Source organism: Stenella coeruleoalba (assembly GCF_951394435.1).
Source record: "Stenella coeruleoalba genome assembly, chromosome: 8".
Classification (NCBI taxonomy): Eukaryota; Metazoa; Chordata; class Mammalia; order Artiodactyla; family Delphinidae; genus Stenella; species Stenella coeruleoalba.
The window spans coordinates 82,797,735-82,816,451 of record NC_137154.1 but is presented as its reverse complement, the minus strand read 5'-3'; the positions used below and the strand labels follow the sequence as shown (position 1 = coordinate 82,816,451).

General features: G+C 38.0%; 1 protein-coding gene across 3 annotated transcripts in view; it reads right to left on the bottom strand.

The window, feature by feature from the left end:
* Positions 1-12,849, bottom strand: part of GUCY1A2 (guanylate cyclase 1 soluble subunit alpha 2) — a 426,827-nt gene extending 413,978 nt beyond the window's left edge. For all 3 annotated transcript variants that reach the window (XM_079928804.1, XM_079928806.1, XM_079928807.1), the window contains exon 1: positions 12,102-12,849. In XM_079928804.1, the coding sequence (XP_079784930.1) occupies positions 12,102-12,386 (285 nt within the window). In that variant the 5' untranslated portion in view covers positions 12,387-12,849. The remainder of the gene's footprint in view (positions 1-12,101) is intronic.
* Positions 12,850-18,717: the final 5,868 nt, after the last annotated feature.

The window sequence follows — 18,717 nt, the reverse complement described above, 5'->3', positions numbered from 1 at the left end:
AATATATGATGAAGGAATAAAGGATAATAGGATATAATAATTATTTACATTTGTATAATATGTTTTGTCTATTTTGTTGTTCCTGTTACTGATTTTATTTTTCTAAAGTGCATTTGTATTTATCATCCTACTTCTTTCTTATTTGTGTAGTATAGTTAGTATAGTTGTGTAGTATAGTTAGAATAAGTATCTTTATATTCACTCTAAATTTAATCATTTAACAAATACTGATCAGCTACCACATGCCAGGCACTAGTAGACTTGGGATTTGGAAGTATATAAAAATAGACAAAAATCCTTGCTTGCTGAAATTGAGTAAAATTCCCCCAGGAATGAAAAGGGAGAGGGCCAAAAAGCGCCGTTTGATTGTGTATGTCTTGTTTGGCCTTATTTTGCCTTCCACACCACCTTTCAACTGTGTAAAATATATTCAGTATAACAACAAAGCAGAGTCCTATTCACTTGGCTCCTAATACCTCAAGAGTTCCTTCCTTTAGAGACCTTTTCATCAATGTCAAAAAGAGGTCCAATGTTAAACAAAGTCATATCAGACACAGAGATGGTAAGAATATGGTTTATATACATAAAATATGTATCTCAAATTACCTTTAAAACTAAAAGAGAACAAGCTAGTACAAGCATAAATCAATTTACAAAGTCTTATCTTTAGAAGAATAAGAGTAAATCTGAAGTTTTCAAAAAGTGATTTACAATGGAATATACCCAAAAATGTACACTTCATGGTTTAAATACAAAATTTCTGAAGAATGAATTACTAACATTTCAGACCTCATTTGACATCCTATGGTCAGTGTAGCTACAACAGCTAAGGTATACCTAGAGAACTGCAATTTAAATTTGACAAAATTACTGACCAATGAGTTATAATGATAAAATCAAGATAAGATCGTGATAAATTAGGTGTAAATAAAACCAAAATCTGATAGCTGTCTTTGCACTATACTCCTACTATGCCATATTGTATTCCCCTTGGGTACAGAGAAATAAGTATCCTTACTTTTGGCAAAGAAGCTACAGAATGGCCCTAAATCAACTCTATCCTTTCCCAAAGCCTATTTATCTCATCCATCTACAGCTTTTTTGACTATTCTGTTACCTTCAAACATGAATTTCCATTTCTTTAATAAACTTTGATTTGGCCTCACAGGCCCTGCCAATTACCTCTCCTTACTTGTATTGCCAAATGTCTTGGAAGACAAATTTATGCCCATGATATCCTTTGTTTACTCATCATATATTCTCTCTTTATATCTCAATAAACAGGTTTCCTTCTCAGTTGCACGACTGACATCACTTCTGAAGGCCACCAGAAACCTCATTCGTACTGGGTTTGAAAGTACCAGTCTTAAATTCACATCATTTTTCAAATATCAACCATTACAACACTTGCTTCCAGCTGCTCTCCAGTTACCTCCCACCACACAACCAAACAAAAATGCATCCTAGCACCTACATTCTTCTGATTCCCTTTTCTATACTGCTTTTCAATTCTCTACTGTTCTTATTTTTCCTCTCTTTCAATAAGACAGCTTGTCAATTTTCAATATATTTGCTATTACCTCCATGAACTGCCCCCCAAACTCCAATGCTAAATCTTTAATGGTCTATTTATTGAGTCTTCTGCCTACAGTATGACAGGCACTGTGCTGAGGCTGGTGAACCAATAACACAAAGCTCACAAAGAACTCACAGTCCAGAGCCAACCATTTGCACCTAAATTCAAAAAATCCAAATTCAAGGTTATCATTATATTCCTTCCAAATACCTCCTTCCCATTGCTGATTTTTGCACTTTCATTAATGCCATCACAATTCTCAAACACACTATTGTAGGCAGGGTTCCCTGGGAAGCAGACTCTGAGAAGATTAGAATGCAGAAAGCTTATTAAGGGGTACTCTGGGGATCAATACCCATGAAAGAGGAAGAAGTTGGACTGTGATGCTATCTCAGTGGAGACCACCGCTGACCCTACGTGGAGTTCTACCTTCAAAGTTGGCTGAATTAGGTCAAAAGGGGCAAGTCTTCATATCCATATGCTGATTAGCCACTGGAATGGGGAATGACATTGGGCAAGGCATCTCTTTTCAGTCCAGGCAATACGTATAGGAGACTGACAGCTGAGGGTCACTGTCAGCAGTACTCCTAGCATCTAGGGAAGTAAGTCCATCATTACTAAAGTAGGGGCATCTAGGCAGTACATCACAATGTCCACCACACTCAGAGGGGGTGAAATATACAAATGTGGAAGAAATAGAGTTTGGAGCTAAACAGACCAAGATTCTAATCTCATTCTCCATCAGTAAGTAATTAACTGTGATCACAGGCAAGTCACTCAACTTCTCTCAATCTCTCATAAGACTATTTTGAAAATTCAATGATACATATTATGAAAACACTTAATGTTGGATCCCCAGTAGTTGCCTAACACGTGTTAATTCTTCTTCTACCCTGTAAGTTTTTTTTTTTAACTATGCTCTTTCTTTTCTAGGTACTAAGACTTCTTTCAAAATGATGTTTATTCAGTCAATAAAGAGGTACTGAGAACCTGCTTTTAGCCAGGACTATTCTAGGCACTACAAAGACCACTATGAACAACTCAGACAAGGTTCCTGCCCTTGCACAGCTTAAATTACAGTGAGGGAAGACAATAAATAAGTGAGTAAGTAATAAAAAGATAACTTCTGATAGTGAGTGCTGGTCGAAGTAAACAATGACGTTAAAGAGAATGGTTGGTGGGGGAGAGCTGCTGTCTGATGAGGTGACACTGAGCTGAAATCTGAAAGCCAAGAAAAGGCCAATCATGTGGAGAACTAGACTGAGGGGGTATTTCTGACACAGGGGATATAGAATACAAGTCCTGAGGCAAGATAATACTTTCCTGGAATGTTCAAGGAGTGTACTATAGAACCGTAAGTGTAGATTACAGTTCATGAGGTGAGGTCAGAGAGGTAGTCTCTTGGTACTTGTAGACCACAGTAAAGCATCACTCCTGCATTACTGTTGTGAGTATGAAAACAGAATAAAATGTGTAGAGCATTTAGTACAGTGCCCAGCACATGGTAAATCAGCAGTTATTATTACTAGCATCATCATCTTCATTACAGTTTCAACTGATCTTTTACATACAGACCCTTCGTTTGTCCATATGTCCTCCATATGTCCATATGCCAAATAAGGAAAGGTTGGGATAGGATGAAAAAGAGGGGCAAAAATAGCTGTCATGCACATTATTTGGTAACTTTTAAAAAGCAGTTTTACATTTTTTAAATCCAAATGGATCATATCAAATTTCTGTCTGAATGTCCCACTTCTTCTGTGTGTTTAATGCATATTGAGTGCATGCTAATGAGTCAACAAGTACTCATTTGCTAAATAAATGCTGTATGAATGAATGAATGTGAGGGGTAAGGTGACCAGTAAGAATACATTTATTTTTAAGATTTCTGGGAAGGAATTTCTAGGAGATTTCATAACTCTGAAATGTACACCCAAGATAGTTAAAAAATATTTCCCATAAAAAGCAGGAGAATGCTGAGCAACAACCATAAAGAAGGAAATTTCTATATGTTTTGGAAAAGATGTGGCTGGAGGAAACTCAAGTTACCAGGAGATGTGATTTACAATATACAGGTCAGTAAGATGCTGATAAGAAGCAGTTAATAAAAGCCACCAAAATTAATTGATCATTTACTGTATTCCAATTACTGTGTACACATTATACTTTTAATCTTCATAATCCTATAAATTATTACCTTCATTTTATAAAGAAAATGAGCCTTATAGAGGATTATCCAAGAATTCACAATATAATGACCAGGGTTAGTGTCTGACTCTAAAACTTGTGCTTTTCCCAGAATGTAGAGAGTGAAGGAATTTGAAACAATGCCTTAGTCCTCAAGCAATCAGCACAGCAGCATAACAAAGCAACTAGTAACAGACACATTGTCTTCAGTTCACTATTCACATTTTACTACATATTTACCCTTGAATGAGAAATTAGTCTTATTACATATGATTTCAGAGATGGGAAACAGAGCCAGAAAAGTTATTTCCCCGAAGTAAAATTAAAATAAAAAACAGAAGGCAGCATTAATTGCATTGTAGCCTCTGTCCACCAGTGCCCTTCTCCCCACCCATCCTGCACACACACATACACTAACAGGCATTTTTCAAGAAAAAACAAGACAAGCGCACTAACCAAATTATACACAGAACTCTAAAAGTTAAAAAAACAAAACAAAACCTTTTTTTTCAAATCATGCCTAATTTGTCTCCCATTGCCTGAGACTCCCTGGTGGAAGAGGAGAAACTGAGCACGCATATTAACTCTTTGAGACCATTTAGTTCTTTAGTGCTCCTGTGTAGAGGAAATTTCATATTGTAAAGCATTTGATTATCTAAAACACTCCACTTACATGGTAACTAGCCGTATCATGATGATCATTTTTAAATGTATAGAAATATCGAATCACTAAGAAACAAACAAGTACTAGGGATGTAATGTACAATGTGATAAATATAATTAGCACTGCTGTGTGTTACATATGAAAGTTGTTAAGAGAGTAAATCCTAAGAGTTCTCATCGCAAGGAAAAATTATTTTTTTCTATTTCTTTAATTTTGTATCCATATGAGATGATGGATATTCACTAAACTTATTGTGGTAATAATTTCATGATGTATATAAGTTAAATAATTATGCTGTACACCTTAAACTTATACAGTGCTGTATGTCCATTATATCTCAAAAAAAACTGGAGGAAAAAAATAATGAAAAAATCAATCAATCAATCACTCCAGTTACCAGGATGTCCACACATCTATAGCTCAGTGATAATTGACTCATAATGATGACACTGAGGCACTGAAACACACAGGAGAGTCTTTGGGACTATCAGACTGATTAACAAAATGAAAATTGTTTAACTCTTAAGGGTACTTTATTGAACTTCATCTACTCATGAATTGATACTGCAAATGTTTTATTTAGACTGTTTATTTAGACTGATTCACTGGAACTAATTTTTACCTTTTCAGATAAAAAAAAAAATCTGCTATGTTCTCCAATACATTAGGAAATGTTTTGGTAGCCACCCATTACTCTAAATCCCATAGGCTCTCATACTCAAGAAGCAATGTACCAAGTCTGAGCCATGGAAACTTTATTGTGTAACAACTAGGGCCCATAAATAATGCATTGAATTATGTAATTGAATATTCTTATTTTTCAAGTATTAGTTCTAACTTTTAAAACATAATGTATATAGTAATCAAGAAGCTAGATCTGAGTTTCTCAAAGACCAACTAATTACCAGTCATCAGTCTGGTAGACGGGGACCTGTGGTACCAATCATCTATTCTGTGAGAAAGAATAGTGAAATAACAGGACCCAGATATATATTAAATAAGCTTAACATCAGATCTCTGTCCAACACAAGAAGGCTAGAAATGCCGCTGAGTATTACAATCTGCCCCATTTGACATTCACTCTCATTATTTCCCAAGACATAACCCTAACCCTCTTCCATTAAATTGTCCCCTAACAGCTCAAACTCAATCTGACATATAGGCCTTTTAATATACAATAAATACTTTCACCATTTTATACCTCTATACTCATCCTCACAGGCTGGGTATGAAATCTAAATATTTTGTTTGAACCAAATATAACACAGAAAAAAAATCAAACAAAAAAAGAAATAATATAATTGGATAATTAAATAAGAATATCCATTCATTCATTCTGAGCATTTTATTGAAAATCCATTAAGTATCAGGTACCATGCTAAATACAAGATAAACATAAGAGTACCAAGATTAGAGTAAGAAATTAAATAGAAGAACTTTGAATTTTGACCTAATCACTGGTTCATGCATCAAATAAGGGTCTGCAAAGAAAACCTAGTCAGCCCTTGTAAACATTCTCCCTACTTATGCCACTTAATTTTTTTTCTTCCTAGATGTGTGTGAAATTCACAGTTAACAATGTCTATATCTAGAGATCACCCACTTATTTTACTATCATATTCAATAAAACATGTAAGTTTTTAAACTTTTACCTTCAGCTCCCTATGACAGAGGCAACAAGATAAAACAAAAGTGAATGAAAACAGCAATGATGATATAGAAGGGAAAAAAACACATAATAGCCCTCAGGTACTCTTCCCACACATCTCAGAAAACTTCAAGGTAGATAAATTATATACTAAAAAGGAATATATAATCACATCACCTCTACCTACAGACTAATAATCACTGATGTCATTTCCCATAGTCAAAATTTATCTTTAAAATGAAGGGCTAACAATTGAGCTTGTAGCCAAACAAGAATAGAGTGCAGTACACAAAATGTAAAAGTCATTAGCTGCATAATTCATTTTTTAATTTTTTTTTATTTTTAAAATAATTTTTACTGGAGTATAGTACTGTATAGCAAAGTGAATCAGCTATACATATACATACATCCCCTCTCTTTTGGATTTTCTTCCCATTTAGGTCACCACAGAGCATCGAGTAGAGCTCTGTGTGCTATAGTGTAGGTTCTCATTAATTATCTATTTTATATGTACTATCAATAATGTTTATATGTCAATCTCAATCTCCCAATTCCCCCCACCCCCCCTTTCCACCTTGGTATCCATACATTTGTTCTCTACATCTGTGTCTCTACTTCTTCTTTTTTTTTTCTTTTTTTTTTAACATCTCTATTGGAGTATAATTGCTTTACAATGGTGTGTTAGTTTCTGCTTTATAACAAAGTGAATCAATTATACATATACATATGTTCCCATATCTCTTCCCTCTTGCGTCTCCCTCCCTCCCACCCTCCCTATCCCACCCCTCTAGGTGGTTCTTGCATCTCACAGCATAAACCTTTGAACACTTGTACAAATTAGTTTGAACACAATGGATGGGGAACTCTTGAAATTCTCAGGCAAGTGAAATAAGCAGTTTCTCTTTCACCTAAAGTTTTTCCTAATTTAAAAGTAATTTGTTGTGAAATACTCATATTCTACCAAATATATATGTTCTAGTATTTTTATAGAATTTATAGTTGTGGTACTCATACTGCCACATAACATTCAGCAGTTTGATAGAAATGTTTGAATCTGCAATGATTACGAATACTCATGTACACACATGAGGCATAGCCAGGGAGCCAAAAAGGGAGTCCAGTTTTAATTTTTTTAATGGATTGACTGGACAATGCCAACAAAATTAACTCCTTATCAATTTTTTTTAGGTACATGACATCAGTTAACCTATGAACTCTTTTAATAAGGTTACTAGCAAGTAAATTATTGAGAAAAAATGAAAAATTTTAGATCATTTGGAGGCATTCAAATTTGATTGAAGTTAATGGATCTCAACTTGAAACTGTCATTTATTGAGTTCAAGAAATTTTACAAGGAATATTGCTCCTCTTTCACAACAAATTATAAGGTAGTCATTATTCCTACTTCACAAAATAGAAAACTAAGGCTCTGAGAAGGAAGGAGTTAGCTTTCCCAGGGCCTTACATATAGCAAGGGGCTCAGCAGGGAGTTATTCAATTTTTCTGTCAAACTTCAAATCTTTGTTCTTTCAGTTCTTCCGTGTTGTTTCTGATGACTAGGGATGAGGTGGAAAAAAGCAAAAGATGGCCATTAAATTCTGATTTCAGATGATAGGATCTAATTTCTAGAAAAGTGAAAACACTGAACTACTAGAATACATTTTGTTTGATTTTTAATTTTAATGAATCTATTGCTAAGAACTTTATTACCCATATTGAGCCCCAAATGTTTAAAACTTCAATTAAAACACATAAATTTATCAAATATCTAATCTCAAAACTATATGTTATATATTTTTCATTATTTACATGTTAGTTACACTCACAATTTCTAAGGTTTTATTTAAGGCTTTACACATCAGAAAGTTAATTTTATTTAATACTAGGAGAGGCTAAATATGTATTTTTTATGTCCTTTCACTTTTTCATAGGCATGTATCAATACAATTTCCTTTCCAAAAATAATGGAAGAGTTTTTGGAATTTGCTACTTGAATTCAAGCTTCCCTTCCTTTTTTTTTCCTCACCGTTCTTTGTTTCTTGGACTATTCCCTATGTAAGTAGCTTTCCTCCCTTTATATGCCATCCTTCCAGTTCTGTTACTTTTCTCCCTGCCATTCTGCTCTCTATAGCTTCTGAGGTCTTCAAAGCCATCTGTAATGTTATAACAGCTAGTAGTTCTCTGACAAGAAACCTAGGAAAGCCTTGCCCCTGGGTTGGTCTCCTAGAATATCTCCACTGACAGACTGACATTAGCAAACCCAAAACCAATGTCAAAATGAGAGGGGTCTAAGCAACTCTCATTTATAAACATAAAATGGAAATAAATGAGACCCTAAATTCACCCTTGATGTAAAATACCCAACTGTTTTTCCATATGTGTTCCCAAGTAAATTATTTCAAAATAAATAATGTAATAAGTGATATATGCATCTTCAGCCAGGTCTTTAGGATTATTTTTATTTTTATGGCTGCACCCCAGAGATTCATAGTGAACAAAACTAACCAAAGTGGATGATAAATAAAACTTCCCCTAGACATCTCTTCAACAATTGGAGTTCTTATATTTTACCTCAATACAGTTTCCTTAGAATAAAGTCTATAATTAAAGAAGTTCCATGAGGTCAAAAAACAGGAAAGTTTTGTTTGGCATTTGTATCACCAGTGCTTTGCACAATACTTGCTACATTGCAGATGCTCAAATATTTTTTAACAACTAGGTGGAATAAATAGTACTTTGATGCCCTTACTTAAAAAAGTAATTTACTTTCCTCAGTTTAAAAACTCATAGTAATAGGTCCTTGCTTTTTATTTCATATGCCATTGTGACAGTTTATTGAAAGCTTGACAATACAATATGTCTTCGTAGACTATCAGAACAGGAAGGGACCCTAAATATAGTAACTTACAGATGAGTAGGATCCTAGACAGTAAAAGTAATATGCACAATAATATACAAGTATTTAGTTGTCCAAGGCACAATGAATGAGAACGTGGTATCCTGAATTCCAGAATTTTTTCAATTTTATTAATTCAATTTACTTTTATTATTAAAATAGTATGAAAGTATTATAATCTTTATAGCCAACATCAATGCACCTAAAAGTAACTCTTAAAATATCAAAAAACAAAAAAATATCAAAAAACATTGATCAAATTACTAGCTGAATTATTTGGCAATATCCTAGTATTTATTAAATTCACTTCCATTTCCCTACTTGCAAATTATCCTGAATAAAAAACAAATAAATCTCCAGTGATTGAGACAATATTCCACGAAGAGACCACTAAGAACACAGGAGTTTCCACAGCAATGCAAGAAGGTTTGCAACACTCAAAACAACTAGAAATTTCCATCTAAGAATGCTCTGGTAATGGCTGTTCTCAGAGGTTTTTGGGGTTTTGTTTGTTTGTTTTAAGTTGTTTAGCTCTAATGAAAGGACATTAGATAGCACATAAGTGTTTTCAGAGAAGTTTAGAATGCTGACAATGTAGGAGAACGAATCTACTGGAACTTTTTGAAGTAGTGTTCTAGCTTGCCAAACAAAAGAAAATGGGGGTGGAGAACACAGAAATAAGCCGCTGCTTTGAAATATACTCTCTGTTTTCCTTGCGTTACCAATTCTATTGGTGACATGATGGTTAGCCAATGAGAATTTGTTTATACATGCCTTATGAAGTTGGAATTGTTTACACTATATTCACATGTATGTTTTCAGCATAACAGCTGAAAGACCTTTTTCAAAATAGAAAAGGGGACTTCCCTGGTGGTGCAGTGGATAAGACTCCACGTTCCCAATGCAGGGGGCCTGGGATCAATCCCTGGTCAGGGAACTAGATCCCACATTCATGTCACAACTGAGAGTTTGCATGCCACAACTAAGGAGGCTGCCTGCTGCAACTAAGACCTGGCGCAACCAAATAAATAAATAAAATTTAAAAAAAGAAACAAAATACAAAAGAATTATAGCATGGAAAGTACATACAGCTGTTGCATATTTTTGATTATCGCAATTATTTTCAATTTCAAACTTCTTATCCTGTACACCATTATCTGATTACATGCTTTTTATCCAGCAAAGAGTCAAAGTCATTCAAATTTTACCTTTATAAAAGGTAAAAATCAGAGACTATTTCCTACCTCTTATTTTGGCAGTAAATACTTGAGCTCAGTTTATTTTATCTACTTCTCACATAAGTTGCTGAGAATAGTCTTATGTTAAAGTGGCATTACTAGAGGCAGTGCCAAAAAATTTTTTAGAAATTTGTAAATTCTGATTCTTAGGCAAAAAGAAAACTCCAGGATTATAAAAACAATTCCCACAAAAAACTAATAATTATCTTTAGTAAAATCATATTAGATATGAATCTGTTATACTGAAGAATTAGTATATTGCACAAACGTTGCTTTGGGTACTGACATAAAACTACAGATGCACAGGATTCCTGGACTCCTTTTATAAAGGCTTATGTTCAACAATTTGCAACATCAAATAGTTCCTAAGATTATGCTTCCTGGTAAATATCTGCATTAAGAATAGCAAACAGTAGCTAACCCATTCTGAGTTTTGTTTCCTAGGTTATCAATGAAAGAAGTGGCTAAAGGTAAATTGAAGGGGAAATGCACAAAAAAAGGAAGATGACCGAAGGGTAGTTTCGTTGCTAAAAGGTCATACTCCATTAATGCAATGGCCACAGGATATTCGTAGGATTGCCTGGTACCAGTTCCCAGTCTCTCTGGATCCCATTCTTTCTCAGGTCTGTCCTACCATAAACTATAAGTACTTTCAAAAGGGAGACTCAAGAGTAGGCAAACAAGATCAATGCTCCAATTCATTTTGGAAACTTTAAAGAAGTAAAAGTCTCAGAGATGGGTAGGTAAAAGTGCTGTCAATAGTTGAAGCCTTTGTAACCTATCAAGGTGAGAATAAAGGGTGGATGGTGGTTTGACACTGAGTCTCTTTAGGATTCTGTGTGCAATGGAGTGAATTCCTTCAAAACAGAGCTTACACAGTCAAAGACTAAAACAGAGGTCTGGCATTACTGCAAAGAGTAAAAGTCAAGAGTAGCTGAAATGCCTGAGCAGGAATGAGGCAGAAGTGCTCTGGAAAGATGCCTGGAACCAGGGGGAGTCTGGAGTATACCTGCAACTGCTGATACAGACATCCCTAAATGAGCACAAGTTTAGAGAGAGCTAGGAAGGCATTTATTCATTCAACAGATAATTATGAAGGGCCTAATAAAAGGAAACCATGAAAAAATGAGGGAGAAAGCACTAAAGAATCCAGGGAAAAGAGAGTGGAGGATGAGGTAGGGGTGTAAGAAATAAGAGAGAGACACCAGGGTTACTCACAGAAGAAGGTTGAGCCAATAAATGCCTAGTGACTAAGAAAAAAAGTATATGAAGTGGTGAGAAAACAAGAGATAAGAGGTTTCTTCATCAGAAGACAACTCAAAAAAGTATCTGACAACCAGTTTCCAAAGATTTGAAGAAAGGAATGCAACACAGAATGCAGTTAGCCTGCAGAATTCAAAGATGTCAGAGAAGGTCACGCTAAGAGCAAGAGAGTGTGGGAAAAGAGAGGAAGAGTTTCCTGAAAGGGAGTAGGAGTTCCTTTGGGATACTGGAGACCAGAGATGAAAGACATAGAAATGGGAACTGCGGAACACAGTGCCTGGGAAAGTCGGGGGGAAAGAAAACAGGTGGGCATGAAGGAGGACCTAGGGCCGTCAGGGTGACCGCGACGAAGGAGGGTTCAAGGCTGGAGGTGGGCAGACAGACCTCTGAATCAGGAGACCCCGGAGGAGTGAAGTCTTCCTCCTTTCCCGTACTCCAGTGCCCCCCTCCACCAGAGCCCAAGGTGCAGGTCTTGCCCCGGCCTTTGGGAACCGTAGGCCGGGCGTAGCAAGGCCCGGCCGCCCCCCAGCGGCGGGGCTTTTCGCACACGCCCGGGCTAGCGTGGCGCCAACTTGCCCGATCCCCTTCCTCTCTCCTGCGCAGCGGCCCTCCTTCCTCTCCCCGCTCACCGAGGGCGCCGTCAGGCGGCTGATGCTCTCTCCCAGAGAGTCCAGGTTGACCCGCCTCCGGCGCTGCGCTCTCCTGGCCCCAGCCGTGGCGGCGGTGGGGGCGGCGGCTGCCGGGGTCGGGCCGGCGGCGGCCGCCGCGCTGGGCTCGGGCGGCCCGGGCGGGCTCCGGCTGCCGTTCCAGCAGAGCCTAGACAAGGGGCACTCCCCCTCCTCCTCGGGGCTCGTCTCCAGGTAGTCGGAGCCCAGGGAGCTGAAGGACTCCGACGAAATCTTCCTTCGAGACATGCTGCTGGCGGCTCTGCGGCGGCCGAAGCGGCGGCGGGGGGGACGCGGGTGGCGGCGGCGGCGGCGTTAGGAGCGTTGGGGCCCCTGGGCGCTGCTGCCGTGCTCGGCTGGGAGTGAGTCCCCAGAGCCGCGGAGCCTCCAGAGCCGACTGCTCATGGCGGGAACTTGGGGCGCCGCGGCACCCGGGGCCCGCGTTTGGCGGTGGCTGCCGCCTCTGCTGCTGCTAGCGCGACGCCACCTCAGCGCCCGCCTCGGCGCTTCGCTGTGGCCGGCCTGCCGCTCGCGGGGAGGCTGAGAGTGTGCGACCGGGAGCAGGGCGGGGAAGCTGTGGCCCGCACGGTCGCGGAGGCAAAGGCTTCTGCCGCCTGCGCGCCTATCTCGCCCCCCTTCCCCTAGCTCCTCCCGCCCTTCTCCTCCCGCCTCTCTCCCATTGCTGCCCGCCTACTTCCTTCTCCCTTTAAGCACCCCCTCCTCCATGGTCTCTCTCTCTGCCGGCATCATGTGTCGCCATCATACTCATTGGGAGTCTGCCTGGCTTGTCACCACGTTTCAGGAGCAACAAGGGCACTTCGTCGCCGTCCTCTGAGCGCCACCCCAGCTCCCACCGTCCCCTCCTCCTCCGAGGAGCGCACGTTGACATGGATCAGACCAAAGGGCCCCAAATCCAAATGCCCTACCCCTCGTCCACGGAAGAGGCAGCTGAGGAGCAGACTGGCCTTGGGCGCTGGAAGGGAGAGGGGCGCGGGGCCGGGGACGGAAGACCACCCTCTGGAGCCACCTCGGGGAAGCCTCAGAGAGTTGAAGCGGGGGTTTAGGGTCCATAATTGACCTTCCCCTCCGAGTTTATTTAGGAATTTCTGAGGCCAAGGGGAAAGGCCGCGCATTCCAGTCCGCCCATTCCGGAGGAGTCGCTTACAAGGGAAAGGAAGGGTCAACATGTTGGCACCCATCCTGCTGGAGCAGCTTGTGAGGACGAGTGTTCTCCGCCTTGGTCGAGGCTGCGTGGGCTCGTAGCGAGCCCAGAGCCTGAAGGCAGTGAATGAGGACAGCGTCTCTTCAGGGGAGAGCCCTGTTGCTGAACATCAGCCGGCCTGGGCGCGCCGGGGTCCTGGCTCCCGCCGCCTCTGCACTGGTGCTGGACAGCTCCGCTTGCCACCTGCAGCCGCGTTTGCAGGCGTTGCAGACCCAGAGACAGTTCCTCTGCAGACTCCACTACCTAGGACCCGGGGAGTGATCCCCTGTCCTTCATTCTCCCGGCTCTTTGCACCAAATATGCGATCTGTTTGCACTAGGCTACAAACGCTTGCTCGGAAAGCTAAGGGGAGTGGAAGAAAGGCTTTTCAAAGCCCAAGAACAGCCTCGCAAGTTTGCGGTGGAACTGCTTCATTCCAAAGCTTGCCTCTTGGCATACCAACAGCCGCTCTTAGTGCCTCTCCCCACCGCGCTTGCTTTAGCTCCAGGAAAGCCTCGGATTTGTTCTGACATTGAGATGGAGGCAAATAAGGGTCCCTGGCTGTGATACCCCTGCAGCAAAGCAGATGAGAAGGCTCCCCACCCCTTCTCCGGAAAGAAAAGTTCAGAGCTTTAGTTCCTCAGAGAGACAGAAGCAAAATCAGTTTTTCTTTTAAAGGTTCTTCTAAGGTAAAGGAAGATAGGTTTCTGGATTGTATTTATTTTAAATTTAACAGACAAAGCAAAAAACCTTTGCTGTACCACGACACCAACTTGCTTTTAACTCTAAATCTTCCCAATTGTTTATGAGGACCCAAATAAATATAAATGCTGTTTGAAGATTCCATTTACATTTTGGAAAAATGCACTCAAATTGCTTCAGAGATATGCCTTAATCTCAGATTTGAAATAGGTGTTAAAAGATATGAAAAGTGTATATTATCACTCACATACTCCCCTTCAAATACACATATATACTCTTTCTCAGCCTGCTGAGTAAATTGCTAACTGCATAGTTTCTCCTCTTAGCAGAGGAAATTCAGGCCTCTTTTTAAAGATAATAATAATAGTTGATATTTGTAATTATTATTGTTTTGATTTTGTGGTGTATCTACCGTTGATTTCCCCATTACTTCACTTAATTCTATACAGTGTTCCACTGTATAGAATTCTATAAATTCTATACAGTGTTCCACTTAATTCTATACATTCTATTCCAGTGTTTCCACTGGAAATTAGACACAAATTATATTATTTATCAGAAAGGATAGTCATCAATTCTGCTAAAACGTTTCACTGGCCTTTTTTTTTTTCCTAAAAATTTTTTTTGCAAATTACATTATTCCAACATTGGGAAAACTGTTTAATATTCTTCTTGTGTAGTATCAATCATAGCATAATAAACTGGAATTTTTAGTTCTCTCCTTTAGTAATAATGATATAACTGTCAAGTTCTTTAGAGTCACACAATTTTAGAGCTTCTATTCAGGATACCAAATAGCCTATGCCCTTCGCATCCTTTTAATAACTACTGCGGCACACACTCAACACAAAAGTTCTTTTTTGATAATGGCAAATAACCTTTGCATTGAACTTAAAACCAAAATTCATTCAAACTCGTCTCAAAATCAAAATGACTGAGTGCAAAGCAATGAGTATCATTTGTTTCCAAAACTTACAAGAGGCCCAGTGGTCTTCCTGTTTACACTGGCAGTTTATTGCCAGAAAGAATTCTGAACCTATGGGACATTTTTGCTTTGTGTGAACGATTTGAATCAGACTCTTTATAGGATATAGCCAGATGAAGTGGTCTTACAATTTTCTGCGTAACTTGATCATGATTTTCCCACTGATTTTTAAACTATAAATGGAGGCCTAGATATAGACAGTGTATCATGTGCATTACTTTAAAGAGTTTTCTTTGTATTTCTGTAAAGGAGCAACGTTCAGAAGTTCTCAGTACAAAGAATGCTGTGTTCTATATTTGAATTAACATCTTTAGAAGAGAGCATAACCTATGCTCCATGAAACAAAAAATTTAAAGCCTTAGAGCTAGTGAAAGGAATCCAGATACTCTAGGAAAAGTATAATCCACTGAAAATGAAAGATTTGTGCTCTGATTTTAGGAAAAAAAACTTGCATAGACTCATGCCCACAAATCTGGTCCTGCTGGATACATTGTGTTTCAATAAATTCCTTAAAGTGCAGTCTCCTATTGGAAAAGGAAAATGCAGGGATGTACTTCCTTTGTTTGTGAAGTCAGTGAGAGCATTTGAGGCCTCACTTCAAATTGATCAAGCATTGGGAAGGACTCTTTAAGAAAGAAAATTCCTCATCTTAATTTAGATGGTGACTATTTCCCCTTTAATCATAAAAAAAAAATGCTGTGTATATCTTACCTTCATATACAGCTTTGCTATTTTATAAACTCCTTTCACTTACATTGCCTCATTTAATTTAATTTTCACTCTGTCCAGAGAAGTAAAGAAAAATCACCTCTGTCAAGTTCAAAAAAGAATTGCCATCAGTCCTTACTCCCCAGATTCTTTGCACTTCAGAACTTCAAACTCTTTCCTAATTTCTTTTCATCCAAGTCTTGGGCAAGAAAACCTGCAACATCTATCTGCATAAGTGTCCCATGGAACAGAGCTTTTGCTTGATATCAGAAGACAGAGGAACTCACTCCCTGTAGTCAATCTTTACATAAATCTGGTAACCCACAGGAACTGTACATGTAATATTAAAGCAAGTTCTTCAAAGAAATATAGTAGCTGGTGAATTCCCAACTAGGACAAGTTTTTCTGTATCCCTAACTTAGAAAATTACACACACACATACACTCCACACCTGCAGGTTAACCCTATCTATGTACATGTTCCCTGAATGAGATCTGTCTACCTCTCCCACTTTCTCATAATCTCTTTTTTATAAGAGGTCAAACATACTTTCTCAGTGAAAGATTGTGAACAAATAAGAGCAGAGATATCATGTGTCATAGTCTGGCATAATTTTATAAGTAAAACTAAATATTAAGGAAAATATCAAAATGAGGAGAACCATCTGCTTTGTTCATATATAAACGGATACATGGAAGACAGTGCAACCCACCATCCTATGGTTATATTTCATCATAACACCATCAAGAAGTACTTCTTGCTTAAAACAAGAAGAAGGGTGGAGGGGAGGAAATAAAGTCAATGCAACACTTAGTAGATTTGTACTTAGTAGATTTGAGGTATAAGTGGGATGGCTGCCTCATTTTGATGCCACCATATCCAAGAAAGAAAGAAAAAGGGAAAGTAATCATTGTCTATTGGTGCCTCAGACAGACAACACTCTCCTCCTTAAGTGGCTTTAAATGGCTTTGTACTCTCAATCATGCACTGCAGAAGTTTATCCTCCTCTGAGGAGAGACCCTGTAAGTCAATGTCTCCTACAATCTCCAGCCTTTTTGTCTTCAGAATCATTAGCTCTCCACAACCTTTATTTAAGTTGGGATTCTTTTTCAGGTACTAAGCGCAAACTATATTGGAAGATTATTGTGTCTTTCTCTACATATTTTTAGAAATCACAGAATTGTTCTTACATATCTAATAAGAGCAATATTTTGTGCTAAGTGTTTCAATGTGGTCCTCTGTGTAGCTTTTAATAATTTTCCTAAATACTTCTTTCCACATTGTACCCAAACCTTCTGCCTTTCAAATTATTTCCAAACATTTGCCTTCCAAATCTATTTAAGTAAAGATGAATTAACATTTGTTGAGAACCTACTATGGACCAGGGTCTTTTTACCTGTTGCTTCATTTAATCTTTACAATGCCAAAATAAGAAGTATTTTCCCAGTTTTACAAATATGAAAATTTTGCACATAGTTTAAATATTTTCCTCAAGGTCATGGAACTGATAAATATTAGTCAGAATTCCAGTCCTGACTCATAAGCCTATGTACTTCCATTGAACGCTGTTTCCTGCCTTCATCTTGTAATTGACCTCAAATGTCCTAAAAACACAGAGAAAAACAAATCTGATGAATTAAAATCACAATGTAAGTGGTTTATTGCATTACAAATAAATATTACACATTGGAATTATTCCCTGGAACATAATGTCATGGAAAAGCACTGATCTGTGCAGAAGCTCTACTTTCTAGTAGCTGTTCTGCTAATAACTAGCCAAATGACCCAAAAGGAAGTTGCTTAACCACTCTGGGTTACAGACCCCTCATCTCTAAATTAAAAGGGTTGAGTAAAATCTTCAGAGTATCATCAATCCCCAAGTTTTTATAAATATTTTTCTATTTGTGGAGTTACTCATTTTCTTTCCAGATATGTCCTGTGCCTAGAAAAATTCCCCTTCACATATTATAAGGTCAGTTCCTCTTCTCCCTCCCTATCACATCCTTTCTGAGAATGCAATTGCTCTGCAAATACCTTCTTTAACTGTCTAAGATCTTCTCCTTATATGAAACTGCCATGAACATGGTCCACAGAATTAAATGGATAAAAAAGAAAAATTTCAACTCAATTTTATTTGGTTAGATGTTCACCATCCCTCTGTCTTTTCATAACCTAATTCTTCTGTCTGCTTTATTATATTATAGAAAGGAATCATATCTTCCTGTCTGCAACTTATTAAGCTTGACAGCTAACAATAATCAGTATGAATTATCAATGAGTGTCTTTATATAACCTTGTTAATGTTAATAGACATTTACTTAAATATGTTCAATTTGTCATAAGTATGCAATCTGTTATGTAATCATTATTTTAAATTAATGAATCTATTTTAATCCAATTTTAATATAAATACTAGAATTCTTAAAAGCATTAGCGCTAAGAATGAAATGTTATGCCCTTGTCACTAGATATAAAATAAACATTAGTAAAATATTACTGATAATGATTAAATGGCAATGTACTTACATCCCTTAAAGTAATTAATAGGAAAAAATTTTCTGTTTAAAATTAAGAAACAAATCACAATTTACACTCACTTATGTGACAATCATTTCTGGAAAGCATTTCAGAGTGGATATTGAATTGACTGACCTCACTAATGAATAGATTAGTTCAAGCCTAAAAATAAAGTTAGTGTTAAAATAATTCTAAAATATTTCTCCACCAAAAGACATGAAATTTTAAAATAAAACATGTTTACTCATTTCTGACAGTTCTCCTTTTAATGAGCAATATGAACATTAATTCCTCTTTTGGTATACAAAAATGGACAGGCATCTGTACCACAACAGTGAACTAAAATAAAAATATTCCATTTTTCTAATTCACGTGGGGCCTTATTATGGTCACCTAAGTAGAGTAATTCTTGTTTCCAGATAAACAGCATGTAACAGCATAGACAGTCATACCAAAGCCTCTGCACC